This window comes from Notolabrus celidotus, chromosome 9, assembly GCF_009762535.1.
Source record: "Notolabrus celidotus isolate fNotCel1 chromosome 9, fNotCel1.pri, whole genome shotgun sequence".
Taxonomy (NCBI): Eukaryota; Metazoa; Chordata; class Actinopteri; order Labriformes; family Labridae; genus Notolabrus; species Notolabrus celidotus.
The window spans coordinates 12,354,957-12,369,619 of record NC_048280.1 but is presented as its reverse complement, the minus strand read 5'-3'; the positions used below and the strand labels follow the sequence as shown (position 1 = coordinate 12,369,619).

General features: G+C 37.7%; 1 protein-coding gene across 2 annotated transcripts; it reads left to right on the top strand.

Annotated features, from left to right (window-relative positions):
• The first annotated feature begins 626 nt into the window (after positions 1–626).
• On the top strand, positions 627–6,412 carry cdo1 (cysteine dioxygenase, type I). Of its 2 annotated transcripts, none has more exons than XM_034693065.1 (5): positions 627–917; positions 2,132–2,209; positions 2,754–2,911; positions 3,470–3,639; positions 5,379–6,412. In XM_034693065.1, exons 1-5 carry the CDS (start codon positions 748–750, stop codon positions 5,406–5,408), a joined length of 606 nt encoding a protein of 201 aa, XP_034548956.1. In that variant the 5' UTR covers positions 627–747; the 3' UTR covers positions 5,409–6,412. The 2 variants fall into 2 exon arrangements, with proteins under 2 accessions (XP_034548956.1, XP_034548957.1); XM_034693066.1 differs by lacking the exon at positions 627–917 and adding an exon at positions 1,562–1,651.
• Positions 6,413–14,663: the final 8,251 nt, after the last annotated feature.

Here is a 14,663-nt window from a genome sequence, read left to right as displayed (position 1 = left end):
TTCTAGTGTTCTTAACTGTATCTTTGCTCCAAACTTTCAGGGTTTTTTTCATAGAGGGCATATGACTGCTTAAAAACCTATCCTTTCATGAATTATATGTTTTTCATATTATGCTAGTTTACATAAACAAAGCAATGTTAATCAAGCCCTTAAATAAAATATATTCAACAAGTCGGTCTTGATTCCACCAAAGGACATCTTGAAGCAATGAGGTTTTATTTTCCCCACATTTTCCTCTTCCATCCCCACTTAACACCTTCCACAGTGCGTGTTGATGGCTGAGTTTGTGAGGAGAGGGCTCACAGAAAGAGGCTGCACAGCTATTGTTGGACAAAATGCCTCAGTGAGAAAGAGAGAGGAAAAGGGGGAGGATGTGTTTGTGACAACGTGGTGGAATTGGACTCAAAGAGGATTAGTCCAAGTTCTTAATGTGTGACATGGATGTATAATTAGGATTAAAACATACTAAAGAAAAAAAATACCGACGTCACATCTCTATAGAGTAAGTGTGGTGAAAGAAGCAACATATTTCTTTATTATTTTGTCATAGACTTAAAAGAAAGCTAATTGAAATTGGACTACATGCTGTGGGCGTTCACCTTCTCCAATAATGGTACGGTCCAGCACCAACTCGCCCCCAAATTGCGGCGCTAGCCTATAAAAAAGTAACCGAGTGCACAAAGTTGGACAGAGAAACCTGTTGTTTAAACGTGAACGGAAAAATATCAGACAAAAGAATCCAGGGAGATGGAGCAAACCGAGGTAGTGAAGCCAGAAACTCTGGACGAATTGATCAAAATCCTGCACAAAATCTTTGAAAGTGACTGCATCAATGTTGACGAGGTGCAAGATATAATGGAAGCATATGAGAGCAACCCACAGGAATGGATGCAATATGCAAAGTTTGACCAGTACAGGTAGGAAAATACAAATGTATTGTTTTAAAATTATTGCTGACATGTTACTTATAAGATATAACCCATTCATTATGCTGATGCACTTTGTACCTCGGCACCTTTGTATAATGTGTTGTTTTAACGAGTTCATAAAATAACTTGATTAACCAAAGTTTGAAATTGCATTACAATTGTGTGTGAATTTTGATGTCTGCTGGTCTTTTTATAGCAAAACAATTCTTGATGGCTCGAATTTCAAGCTTTAAAAAAGTTTTAAATAGCCTACACAGAATGCAGGATGGGTTATTTTCATTTTCATTTTCAAAAATGTCTTCCGTTTAAAAACACTCTTCTCAAATTTGAACGAAAACTAGTTGTTGTTGTTTTTGTTGTGACCACACAGAACGCCATCTTGATTAACATCTCATTTGAATAATAGAAAAAAAGTGTCACATTTGCATTAATCTTCACCAGCGCATTTTTTTTCAAATACGCCAGTTGCGCATCAGATAACCTCATATCAACCATGTACATCACCATGTTTATCTCATTTCAAAATATGGCCTCCCTATTCAAAAAAATGGTCAATGGGCCCCGTGTGTGTTTTGATTAGTCAGGGGTCAGTGGAGGGAGGGTGACAGATTCATCCAATCAACACCGAGCACAGACACACACCCGCTGATTCCTGCAGGGATGGGCGCGCGTGGAGGGATGTGCAGTTGTCTCGAAAACATCCAGAGATTGATGGGAAATAAGTCCGTTGTTGCGAAAATAATATTTGAGGGCATTTGAGTTGAAAAAAAAAGATTGTCGTCATCTTTAAAAATAAAATGTAGCAGCATCATCTCCTTTTCCCTTTTAGATGTTTTTAAAATCAAGAAATAAATTAAAAGTATATAGCATACTTCACAATAGATACTTAAAAGGAGAACAATTTCCATAACTTTGATTTATTTTTTCAAAACAAAAACAGTTGGTGGAAAATGATAATGATTCTTAAGTATAACTATGTATGTAAACAATATATGTACTTATTCTGACATTTAGGTACGTCCTCAAATGCTCCATGCTTGGAATGAAGTATTAAGTGTAACGCAGAGTTAAGTATTAAGTGTAACGCAGTCTGTCTACTCCTGATGGCTTTAAAAGTTTTAAGTCTTAAGTCTAGCAGCAGTGAGAATATGTACTCTACTCTATGTGTCCCTGTTTGCTCAACAAACTGTTCTCTTCTGAAGGTATACAAGGAACTTGGTGGATGAAGGAAACGGAAAGTTCAACCTCATGATTCTGTGCTGGGGAGAAGGACACGGCAGGTAGGATGCCCAATAACAACAATGTTGATTTTTTTGTTGCTTGCTTTCATTTAAAACACAATACTTTCAAATTTTATTTTGCTAATATTAATTTTATAAAGAAAAAACAACTTCAGCAGATGCTAGGACAAAAAAAAAATAATGGTTAGCATTTTGTCTACTCATCTTGATACCAGCCTACTGCTTTGAGATCATGTTGGTACACTATTCAAGTTATGTTCTTTGGCAATTATTGTAATAAGTGAATGTAACAATGATAAGAGAGTTCAATGTTCCAAAGACAAAGATTGTGTAAACACCTTTACCAGGACAGAGTCATTTGTTGCACTAGTTCAAGTCATTACATCAGATCATGCATGAATCTAGTATCTGTTAGTCCGCATGAAGATTTCAAGGTTGTAGAACAAAAAAAGAAGAGAAACTGTTTCACTTTTTGTTTTAGTCCCAGAAATAGGCAAAGTTGTATTGTCTCCTCTGTTCCTGTGTTCTTGCAGAGAACACATTCTGACACTGGACTTTTTTTTATCTACCTTAAAATTTGCAGTAGCATCCACGACCACACAAACTCGCACTGTTTCATGAAGATGCTGCAGGGTCAGCTGAAGGAAACGCTGTTTGAATGGCCTGACAATAAATCACAAGGAGACATGGTGCAGAAGTCACAGAGAATCCTCCAGGAAAACAAGGTCGCTTACATAAATGGTGAGAAACCCAGCTGAGGGCTGTTTTTTTCAGCTCTTTTTTATTACGGTTGGCCAGAAACACTTCCTCAGTATTGATACCACTCAGTTCCATAATACTCTTCTGTTGTGTGGGGGCAAGTTGTGAAACTGGTTTTCATATGGTAAAGCATTAACATTATGATCATTAAAGCAGCTAAAATCATCAGGTATTCTCAATAAAATAAGGGAAACATCCTTTACAGGTCTGGTCCGACTTGTTTACTGGATTTATTTAAAAGTCTGTGCCGCCGTGTCACTTTTTTTACAATGCAGTTTCCAACCTCTGCAGTTATGTAATGTCAGACCAGTCTCATAGGAGTTAACAGCCAGTTGCAACTTTCCAATGAATAGTTTTTAGGTCTCTTCCCAGATCTCTGCTGACTTAGTGTTTCCCAAAGCCAACAGAGCCCTGATGTGATGTTTGCTCTAACTTGTGGGTTACACCACTGCCAGTAACTGCCTGTGAGCCTCATTTCACAGCAGTCCAGCGGTGTTCTCTTTCTAAATGTGTGTTTGTTCACATGTTTGCACATTTTAGACTCCCTGGGCCTGCATCGTGTGGAAAATGTCAGCCACACAGAGTGCGCAGTCAGTTTGCACCTGTACAGCCCCCCTTTCCAAAGCTGCCAGACCTTTGACCAGCGAACGGGCCACAAGAACACCGTCAAGATGACCTTCTGGAGCAAATACGGAGAGAGGACTCCATTTGTAAGAGACTTTTTATTGGTTCAACACATTCATAGTCATTGAAAGAGAGAGAAGGTAAATCTCTTGTGATTTGCACTTTAAAATGAGCCCCAACATCTTTAAATTCTGGGTCCATTAAAACTCTAACTTTGCTAAAAATAATTCTTTATGGGGAACTTTGAATACCAGACATATCTGATATAATAAAGTAATGCATATTACAAAAGACTGAATGAAATCATAGCACAATGAGCATATGTTACAATAAATGCACAACTGATATAACTTCTCTAAGGAATCACTACAAACAGTTAACTGAACACCCAGACTTCTTGGCCTTATGAGCAGGAAGTGGCAAGTTTTTATAGTGTTGTGGTTTCCTTGTTACCCTTAGATTACATGCAATTAAAGCGGCACCCCAAGAAGATTAAGGAATTCAATAGAAAGTTTCCATTTTATACCAATTACAAGTGTGGCTGCTGGTTAAACAAGAATGTTGCTTAGCAGACAAGAAATGTTATTTATTAAACACATGAGAGCAGTTTACTTAAAGCCCCTGTGAGGAACTTTTTCATTGAATTTTTTTTAGCGCCCCCTGTAGAGAAAGTTCCACCTCTTATCTATTTGTTTTTCCTGTACATATATAAGAAGTGTTATCCTCCTGCCCTTTCCCCATGAAATGCATTGTTTCTGCAGCTTGCAGCCAGACACCGACGTGGTGGCAGTGGTTACACACGTTAAAAATAACTTTTAGAAACAACTCATCTTATTCTTGATGGTCTGGTTTGCCTCAGAATTTGTTTGAGTTTGTCTCATAGCCAGCTAAAAGCTCCTCACAGGGGCTTTAATTATGTCCAGCCTAGCTTTATAGTGTAATCCAAAGTGCTGCAATAGTAAGAGTAGATTGCAGACATGATTACAAAATAACATAGAATGATCCAAGCTTGATCTGAAAAGGCAACTGGACTTGATAGAAAAAGCCAGTTGCCTTTTCAGATCAAGCTCCATGACCTGGATGACTGAGAACCTTCACAGACACATAAAAGGCTAAAGGGTAACTAAACCCCAGAATTTCAAGGAATTGCATCTACCCTGGAATTTCAAAAGAATATTAAAAAAAATTGGCGAGGAGGTCGGATTTGAAGCCATGCCCACTTACTCCTTCATGCTGTTACTATCAGCTTCCTGCAGCATCATACAGCGACACACAGATATCAGCAGAGTGGAGCTAAGAGGTCAAGCACAGAATGTTTCCCAGAGACATTTATTTTTTTGACTTCTGATATAACTCTGTCAATCCCTTCAGTCCACAGACAAATCAATAAAGAACGTTTATTCATGGGGAAATATTGCCATCTCGTGAAGACGGTACATAACAAGAGCAACTTAAGAATAAAAGCTCCACCTGCCTCCCTTGCGAACAACAGCAGCCTTATCCGATATCTACCCATTATATAAGCATACCTTGACCATAACACCGCCAAGTTAGAGCATTAGATTGCAACACAAAGATAAGATAAGATAATAGAAGAACATAAGTGTGAGTACACAATGAACCCGAAGCTTTCTACAATTGTTGTCTTCAGTTGTTTCTGTGGGTGAATGATTGACCAGGAGTTTTATAGTGTTTGCTCTTAAACAGTCCTAAATCGTCCTGGTTAGTCTGCAGACAGGACTTACTTAAAGGAGATTTGTGCAACTTGGTGATAAAGAACTGAACCCAAAGTCTAACTTGTTCTTCTCTCTATTCTTTTTTAAAGGAAAGCATAATTTCACAAGAGAACAACTAATGGTCACCAAAGGAGGCTCCAGTTGATGAAGACAGTTGCATTTAAAATGACAATGTTGTGAAATTGATTTAAGGGAAACTGCTGGGGGAAGCGAAATGTGGACCTGCTATGACTAAGCACCCATTTAAAAAAATCAGGAACGGGCCGGTTCAAAAGGACAACCCAGTAATTAGAATGGCTTTATCGCTGCCCAGTGTGAGCTTGGCAAATACTGATGAGCACAGGACGAATGCATGAATAGGCTTGGACATGGATTGAATCTGCCTTTTGTTTGCTGGGCCTGAGGAGACCCTTTTCCAATAACAACATTCCTCTCTCTCCACGACCTGTGTAACCACACTTTTGTAAAGTTATGGCCTATAGTCAAAGAGTAGAGCTTCAACGTATGAAAAAAAGAGAAAAATACTGCTCCTATAATATTTCTCTTCAATTGTGTATTTCATGAAAAGAAGGCAGTTCTGCAATCAACAGTTTTGTTATCAATGGAGCACTTTTTAAGTTGTACTTACTGTCAATTTATACCACTCAAAATTGTCTTAACACCTGTTGAAATTTGTGAAGGAATGTAACAATGTTTGTATAATCTAATTAAAAAAGACGTTTGTTTCATTTGCGTTTGAAAAAAAGAAATGTAAAGCTTTAGAGTTGTGTTGTTTTTAAAAGTGCGATGGTTGTAATTTATTTGCAGGTTTTTTTGTTCACAGTGGGAGTATTTGAATCTACATGCCACCGTGTTCCTCCTAAATGTGTTCACATGCGGGTTTTGACCACGAGAGTCTTGTGGAGGGACTATTTTTTTTTATATATTCAGACCATACTTTTAGGTACAATTTCTCAGGATTTTGGCACATTTTAATTGTAGCTGTATTTGCATAGTGTGTACTTCTTACAGCAGAGCACTTCTCATAGCACTGTCGAAAGCATGCATGCTGCCTGTGATGCAGTAAACAATAAAACGGGCCATAACTGTAGACCATTAAACACCATCTTCCTTTCACAAAACTTACTGCTGTGTTGTCTTCATTGTTGACTTGACGTTGTGCATTTTTGCAATGAAAGTGGGAAGTCGGGGGTAATTAAATCTAGTTACAGTTATACCTCATGTCAAATCAATGTTAGCTAATCGCTCCTCAGACTTCATTGATAATCACATCAAACATTTATTGTAGTAATTAAAGAAGTACAGCAATTCATTAACAGTTCTCTCCGGTATCAGCTCATTGAAAGCAACTTTTACCGTCTGTACTTTAGTAAGAGGGAAATATTGATTTTTTATAACCTTGACCAATCAGAGATAATGTTAATAGTGCACTGATAATAGTATCAAAGCACCAGATATCCCTCTCCCGTACGTGCTCTGTTGGCATCTCAGTTGGCAAGAAAACAACAGTGTTTATGTAATACTGAATCAATCTAAAAGACTGAGGCACTAACATAGAGACATCTGACAAAGCTCCCGTTTCCTGTATATTTAAAAAATGTGTTTTGCTTAAGTAACTTAAAAAACATTGTATAATTTCCCTGTAGTGGGCATCTCTAAGTAAAGAGAACTTGTTACAGTGGAGGAGGAAGTGCATCTCTGTCTCTATGTCCCCTGTAGAGCAGTGAGCACATAGACGCTCCTCTCTGGGAAGTCATGTCTGCCTGTGTCTCCCTGTCTCTACAGCTAGCTGGTGGTCACTCAGCCTGTATTTGGTTTAGGGTCAAATAACAATTCATTCTGCCTTGGGTCTTTGGTTTCTCCAGTGTTCTAAATACAGATCTTTGGAGTGCTTCATGATGAGTTTAATTTGGTTGTGTTTTGGATCAGTGCTGATTGGAGTCTGACTGATTAGCTTCCTCACCAGCTGACTAAGGGGATAGTTTTCAGGGTTCAGCTCTTGGGGTTTTAGTGTCTTGACCTAAGATACTCCAACATGTTGACTACAGGAGTCCACTCCAATGCCTGAGCCACGGACACTGCTTCTATAGTATTTGAGGATGTCCACTGTATAACTTTGAGGCTCTATGGCCTGTTCTCTTATGTACTTTTTTTATGCTGTTTTAGTATGTTACACTAAAAAGGAAACGTCAATGAAGTCTGATTTTCAAGTAAGACTGGACAGGAACAGCAAACAACAAAATGAACACTACTGGTGTAGTATCTAATATATACATGTCATAATACTCTTATTTCCCCTGCCTTTACTAATGCAATTTTTTTCTAAGATCTAGCCCCATTATCACTTAGTGGTCAAACAAACACATGCGTCATTTGTCATCTTTCATCATTATTTACCTTTGTTGAAAGCACGTAGTGTGTGGTGGTGGACAGTTTGCTCTCCTGACGTTTTCTCTGTTCAAGGTGAAAAACAGGATGGCCTACAGCCAGTGTCATGTAATGATTGAACTCCAGCCTCCATGAAGCAAGGTACCTGTTTTATCAGAGGACTACCTTTCAGTTCAGATCAACAATCATGAGGAAGTCTATCAAGTTATTAACCGGTCAATAAAACAACAAAAATCTAGGAGTTAGAACATTGCTGTGTTGATTCATAAACAGGTTGGAATAAGAGGACATTGAGCAGATTGTACTGATTAAGACTTGTGTATTCGACCATTCTCTCTCAACTAGATTACTCCCAAATCATGCATACTTTGTGAGCACACAAGTTTGTACCAATTTCCCCTCTAAACTAAAGAGACACATTACTGCTCTGTTCATCCAAATACTGAGTCCCATTCCTGCTGTTTGAAAAGAACTGCTTCTGAAAAAGTTATTTTTTCTCAACTTTATATTTCCATTGGTGAAGCACATCCATTAAAGATGGGGTATTATGCTCATTTCCATTTTTTATATGGTCCTTTTGATAATTTTGTCGTAACTTCACACGAGTCGAAGTTCAATTTTTATTTCGATTAATCTGAGGCTGGTGTTTTTGAAAACTCTCATTTCAGTCTGTCTCAAACATCTCTTTTCATCTGCTCCCTGTTTAAGGTCCTCCCCCCAAGCACTCCAGAACCCAGCACTCCAGAAGCCTCCTCCACTGCTGCCATGCCACTAAGGATTGTTTCTCTATTTAAAATGACAAATTACAGGGAGTATGTGATACTATCTCTAGCATTTATGATGAAATTCTTCCATTGGATCCAGAGATTTGTTTGCTGGGCAACTTTGCTAATTTTAATTTCAAAGATAGCTATGCTATCAAGATCATACAAATCTTGCTGATCATTGCCAAAAAATGCACTGCCTTAAAATGGAAATCAAATGTTGGACTCTGGCTCTCTGAAATTAATAAATGTGTTCCGCTAGAGAAGATAACTTACAGTCTGAGAAATAGGAGTAAAATATTTAATAAGATATGGCAAACCTATATGGACTACATGGAAAACCTGCCATCTCACATTATTGACTGTGCCACTGTATAACAAAATTGTATTGAGAATATCTTGAAGGCGAAGATTCATTTCTGTCTCTTGTCTATTTTTGTATTTTTTTTTTGTTTTTAATTATTATTTTGTTTTGTTTTTCTATTGATTTTAATCGTTACTTTGGAACTACCTATTGTCTGTATTTTGTCTGTAATATTAACTCATTGCATGCAATAGGCTTCCTTCTCTTGTTTTATGTCCTTTGTATAAGTCTATTTTCTGTCTATGTGTTTAAATTTGAAAAGCAAAATAAAATATATATAAAAAAAAAGACAAATTACGAAATATAGCAATTTGGACCCCAAATCTGACCCAGAAAGTTTGGAAAGGGACAAAAAAACCGTCAGCAACAAAAAACGGAGCAGGATGTTACGTCACATATGCACTTTGAGATTCACCAATCGGTGATGTCACAATTTGAGCAAACCTTATGTCCCTCACGTGTAATTCTTGTGTGACTTTATGAACAAGCCATTTAGGGCAGCCTCCAGTGTCATCCAGGGACTATTCCAGAACACGTTAAACTCACAGTTTGAAACTTTGCCCATGTTTGGTATCTACATACAACATTTTAATTTAGTATTTGTTTGTAAAATGTAACAAATCATAATACCACATCTTTGAACTCGAAGCTTGTTCAAACAGTTTTCAATGGTTTATGAAACAGACTGAAATTCTAATTGATGCCTCTTTATGACCTAGAAATGCAAACAAGACCATAAGCAACACGATTTCTATTTCTATACTGTAAGTCCTTATGTCTGTAGCAGCTGCCACGACGGAGGTGTCCTTTGAGCTAGCTAAAGAAACAGCATATTTTTTGTTTTACATTTTCTACTCCAAACTTTCACAATGAGTGATAGTTTTACACTAAAAAAGAAAACAGGAACATATTTCTCATCAGAAAACACTAACTATAAGGGTAGGAACCAAACACACATGAAACATACTGCAAGTTCCAGTAATGTCAGAGAACACATTGAGGACATATTTATGGAAATCTGTGTGTGCTCAAATCATGATTGTTGTAGGTACTCGCAACTTTTCCTTCTTAAAAATGTGTTGCACTGGATCACTCTTTTATTCATGCTTGTTTGTCTGAAAAGTTTATTGCTTGTTATTTTTTGCTGCTTATGCTTTCTTTTTTTAAACTTTTGGATACATCATCATCATTAGGCTCAATTAAGGCGTTTTTCCACTGCAGGAACTTTACCCCGGAACTAGGGACTTTACCCCGGAACTACCTGCGTTTCGGGTGGATAATCTTCCCCCTGAAAAGCCCCTGCTTGGGGGGTAGTACTTTTCCTGGGACTTTCAGTAGAATGTAACGGTGTTTGTGGAGTTTACACAGTTGTTGTAACACGGAGGGAGTTCCTAGGAATGCATACTAGTTTAGTTTTTTATTAAGATTTCAAGATATTGAATATAATTTTTTTTCTCCATACGTGCACAATTTGCACAATCTACCCAGGACTTCAGCCCGCGGTCGAAGCGCAGACAACAATGGGGGCACAGGAACCTTTTAGTTCAGGGTAAAGTAGTTCTGGGGGCTAAAAGACCCTGGAACTCTTGGTTGAAATGCACCTTTAGATCTTGCACACTGAGCAGGAATTTTAATTCTGTTTTACCTGTCTTGCTTAATTTTTTACACCGTTCACTTAATTTGACATGAGCTTGCTACCTTTTTTAGAATTTGAATCCACTAACTGGAAGACACTTTGGGAAATATGAATGCACAATTAATGAGTAAGAGTTTTATTGTATTATTTTATTTGTATGTAGCAGAGATTATGACCTGAGTTTGTTCTCAATAGCAGATGAGCACCAGCTTTGGAGGTGTATATGTTTTCTTCAGGTGTTTCCTCTGCTGTTCTCTGTAGGTTCTGCTGTAGTTGTCTTCATATCTGGGAGGCTATCATAAATCATAGGAGTAATTTTTACACGGTTTGCTCTCCCCTTACTTTGATCTACAGGACTGAGACTGAAAGTGCAAAGTAGACTCTGGAAATTTTCCCTGAGAAGATAACAAAGAGCCAGGGTTGTAGACTTTCATATGGCACTGACAGAAGCGGAAGCGCTTTGAAAATCACCTTATCGATGTGGCCTCAGTACATTGATAGTGAGGCAGTCATTAATAGAGCAAATAGTACAGATGCGGGCCGTGCTATCAACTCTGTATGGTATGACGGCCAATTTGTTTCATAACTGAGTGGCACAAGCCCTTGCTCAACAACTTCAGGACCTTTAAACTTTCAATTCATATAATCATTAGTTTATGTAAAAAAAACAAAAACGTAGAAATATCAATTATAAACGTATTTTAAATAGCACTTTCCTACAAGAAATACAGCCTCAAACAAGAATGAGTGCCACTATAAAAACAAAATTTTTAGGTAAAACCCTCCAGGTAATGATATAAATATATAAATATAAATCAATGAGTAGATATCATCATAGAATGCGTGTTCACGTGGAAGATTTTAATAGGTGAAAATTGCATAAAAATACAAAACACATTGAATATATGACACAAAGAGACTCAATTAATTATAGCAATGGATTGAAGATGACAATTAATGGCTACAATTTAATAAAAGTTCACGTTTTAAAGGAAGTGCAGCAGTATTAAACAACCTTTTTCAAGTCTCTAGCAGTTAAGTCAAGGCTAGCTAAAGGCTAGAATAAGAGACAAGTCTTTGGCTTCTTTTTTTAACCCTAGAACACTATCGCCGAGTGATTTTCACCCAAGCAAACACATTCACTTGGTAGCTTCAGCATCTTCTTTGCCGTCTTTGAAGGCGTAAGTGTTTCCCTACTCCAAATCCTGCTTTTCCCTACAGGCATGTGTTCTGGTGATTTTCACCAGGCAATGGAGATTTTTTGTTTCTCTCTCCTACAGCTGTTTGTGTGTCAAGGAGACTGTGCCTTCACCAGGGAAGTCTCAAATGTCCAGTTTCCAGTTTTACCCCCTTTTTTTTCTTTTTAGGAGTTTTTGGTCCTGAATTCCACATTTTTCAGTAATTTTGGAGCATTTTTATAGGGTCCCCCCATGATAATTTTTTTTCATTTTGTTAGACATGGCACAGTTGAAAATAAAAGAACACTACTCTAATTTGTCATGTATTGTCATATTTTGATATATTATGATGACAAGCACTTTTTTGGGTATTTATATCCGGTAAGAAACACCCGGCGTTAGTGATGGTGTTACTAATTTTAGCGATAGTGTTCTAGGGTTAAGGTATAGGGCTAGCTTTTTTTCCTGGTATTGAAAGTGTGTTTGACAGAGGCCTTGCTGTTTAAGCCTGCACCCCATGTACAGAGGCTATATTCCTTGTTGCAGTGATCACTGATTCAACTCCCGGCCAATACCCTTTGCTACATGTCTTTCCCTACTCTCTGTTCACCACATTTGCTCTCACATCAGCTGTCCTAAAGGCAAAAAAAAAAAAAAGCCTAAAAAATAACTTAAAGTGTGTTCAACAGCTTTGGGGCACAATTGTCACATTGTGAATCCATTTGTTGCCTTCAGAACACTGACTGCTTTGTTCTGAAATGTAACACTTAGCAAAAATGTAGCTGTGTCTCTAGAGCTTGTATACCGGGAGGGCCACCTTGAAAACAACACCAAATGTCAGAGGAAAGATAAGGCGCCCAATCTTTACTAATGTGCTCTCCCCTCCTATGTGCTCTTTCTCTTAACAACCAGGCTGATGAGTTCTGAATGAGCTTAATTCTCCCTCACCTGAGAGGTCAGTTTTAACTGCAATACAGAAATCAAGGAAGCTTAAAATAAAATTAATCAATATTTCAGTATTTTTTAAAAATCCCAGCTTTGTTAAAATAAGGTTTCTTGGTATATCACTAAGAAAGTATTATCCGCATATTTCAAAGAAATCAAGTAAGTAGGGGAGAACGGGGTTGGTTGGCACACTCTTTATATCTCTATATAGAGGGCACTGTCTCTCAAATTGGGGTATGGACATTTCCAGAATTAGGATCAGATCTCACCTACATAGTCTTCTCTGGAGTAAGACAGCTGAACTTGAGATGAGAGGGCTTTTTGTGTTTTTCATGTCAAATTGTAAATATTCAGCTCCTCAGTATTTTTCTTCTAGGCTTTTAAACGATGAGTTTATAACAAAACAAGTGTTACCCTTACAAAGTGTGAGGGGAAAGCTATAGTTTAGATTTGTATTAGCTAGCTAAGTAGTTGTTAGATGGTTGTTAGCCTTGATGCTAGCAAAAAATTCCAGTTGGGGTTGGTCGTCACATTCTCATCGGTTGTTGTCACATGTAACAACCAACCCCTATGTTGGCAAAATCATGCATGCATGGTGAAATGAGTTGGAGTGCGCAGACCCTACATTTGCCATCACTGTAACTCAGACAGTGACTGCATGTAGCCTAGTTGAGTCGGCCATTGTTGTTAGACCTATTTGTTTTGTTCTTTATGTTGTTATATAGGCTGGACTAAAGATGTGTTTCCTGTTCATGTTCCTTGCTCATTTTATGTTAAAATGCATTAAGTTATGTAGGCCTATCACTTGTCAGTGCAATTAAACTTTCAAATTTAGTTCTGCCTTCTTGCCTTTTTTAAAATATTTTTCACATTGAAATACCATTGTGACAACCAACCCCATAGTGTGTGACAACCATCCCCGTGATGGGGTTGGTTTTCACAATGTGTCAGAGTGTCTTTGATAGTTAATTGCCTCTTTGTTACAATGAGTTGGAAAATGAGAGGGATCCGCATTTCAAGCCAACACCTTAAGCTTCAATTTAATGTAGGAATGACTATTGAAAGATGTTTTGATGATGAGCAATCATCAAAACAGTAAAAAGTGTGACAACCAACCCCGTTCTCCCCTACTTAATTGTTGTAGAGATGAGTAGCAGGATAGAAAAAAACAATTGCTCATCCATGTATTTATTGTAAGAATACTGGTAGCATTAGAGTTAATGGCTAGATAATTATTGGGTTTAACACTGTTGTTCAGTTCAACTCTTAGTTATGCCACTGTGAGAGGAAAGCATGTAAGGAGAATATTTTATCAAAATGGCTCCCTTGTGCAACCTCAAAACAGATCACCTATCTCTGAAACCCCTTAATAAGACAAACGTACAACTGTCTTGATCAGATGTGTATTTTGAACAAGTTAAACAAATGAAAATCCCTGATTATTGCAGTAGCAGCAGTTTTAATGTTGTTGTATGCTCTTAAGTTAAGACTGAAAAAACACATTAAGTATGTTACATAAGGACATGAATTGCACTTCATCTAGATCTGAAGTGTCTTTCAGACTAATGGGACATCTGACATTGGTCCTTGTGTATTCCCACACAGTCTGGTTTTCATTGGTTAAGGTTTTACAACATCTGTTTTGAGTGCTTCTCGGATGATACATAACGAATCAATCCAGCTTCAAGGTTAAAGAGTCAAATCACCCATAAAACCAAACCACAACACTTGACTTTATTGACCTCAACATGTGACACACTCATGCATCCCTCACACAGAAGTTGAGAATTTGAAAGCAGAAGCTTGACTTAAATTCTTGCTAAACAACCTGCCCCACAAATTGCAGGCTAGAAAAACATAAAGCCTGCCACACCCCGGACTTGCAAGCTAGTAATAAATGTCTTCAGTTCCTGAAGTATTTTCTTCTGGCTCTTTTCCCATAACCAACAAGATTGTCTTTGACAGGTTTATTGGGTTGTTGTTTATTTACGAAGATATCTTCCCTCGTTTCTGTTGGGAGTGTTGTTGTTAAATGTTCACACACCAATTAGCAATAAAAGTAGTAAGATAGAGTCATCCTGTCAAGCTGAAACAGCCTG

Bases quoted from the DNA above. Each gene is read 5' to 3' on its own strand.
- cdo1 (XM_034693065.1), top strand. From the start codon at position 748: ATGGAGCAAACCGAGGTAGTGAAGCCAGAAACTCTGGACGAATTGATC. The intron at 2,210-2,753 runs GTAGGATGCCCA...TAAAATTTGCAG, and splicing joins TGGGGAGAAGGACACGGCAG to TAGCATCCACGACCACACAA. The intron at 2,912-3,469 runs GTGAGAAACCCA...TGCACATTTTAG, and splicing joins CAAGGTCGCTTACATAAATG to ACTCCCTGGGCCTGCATCGT.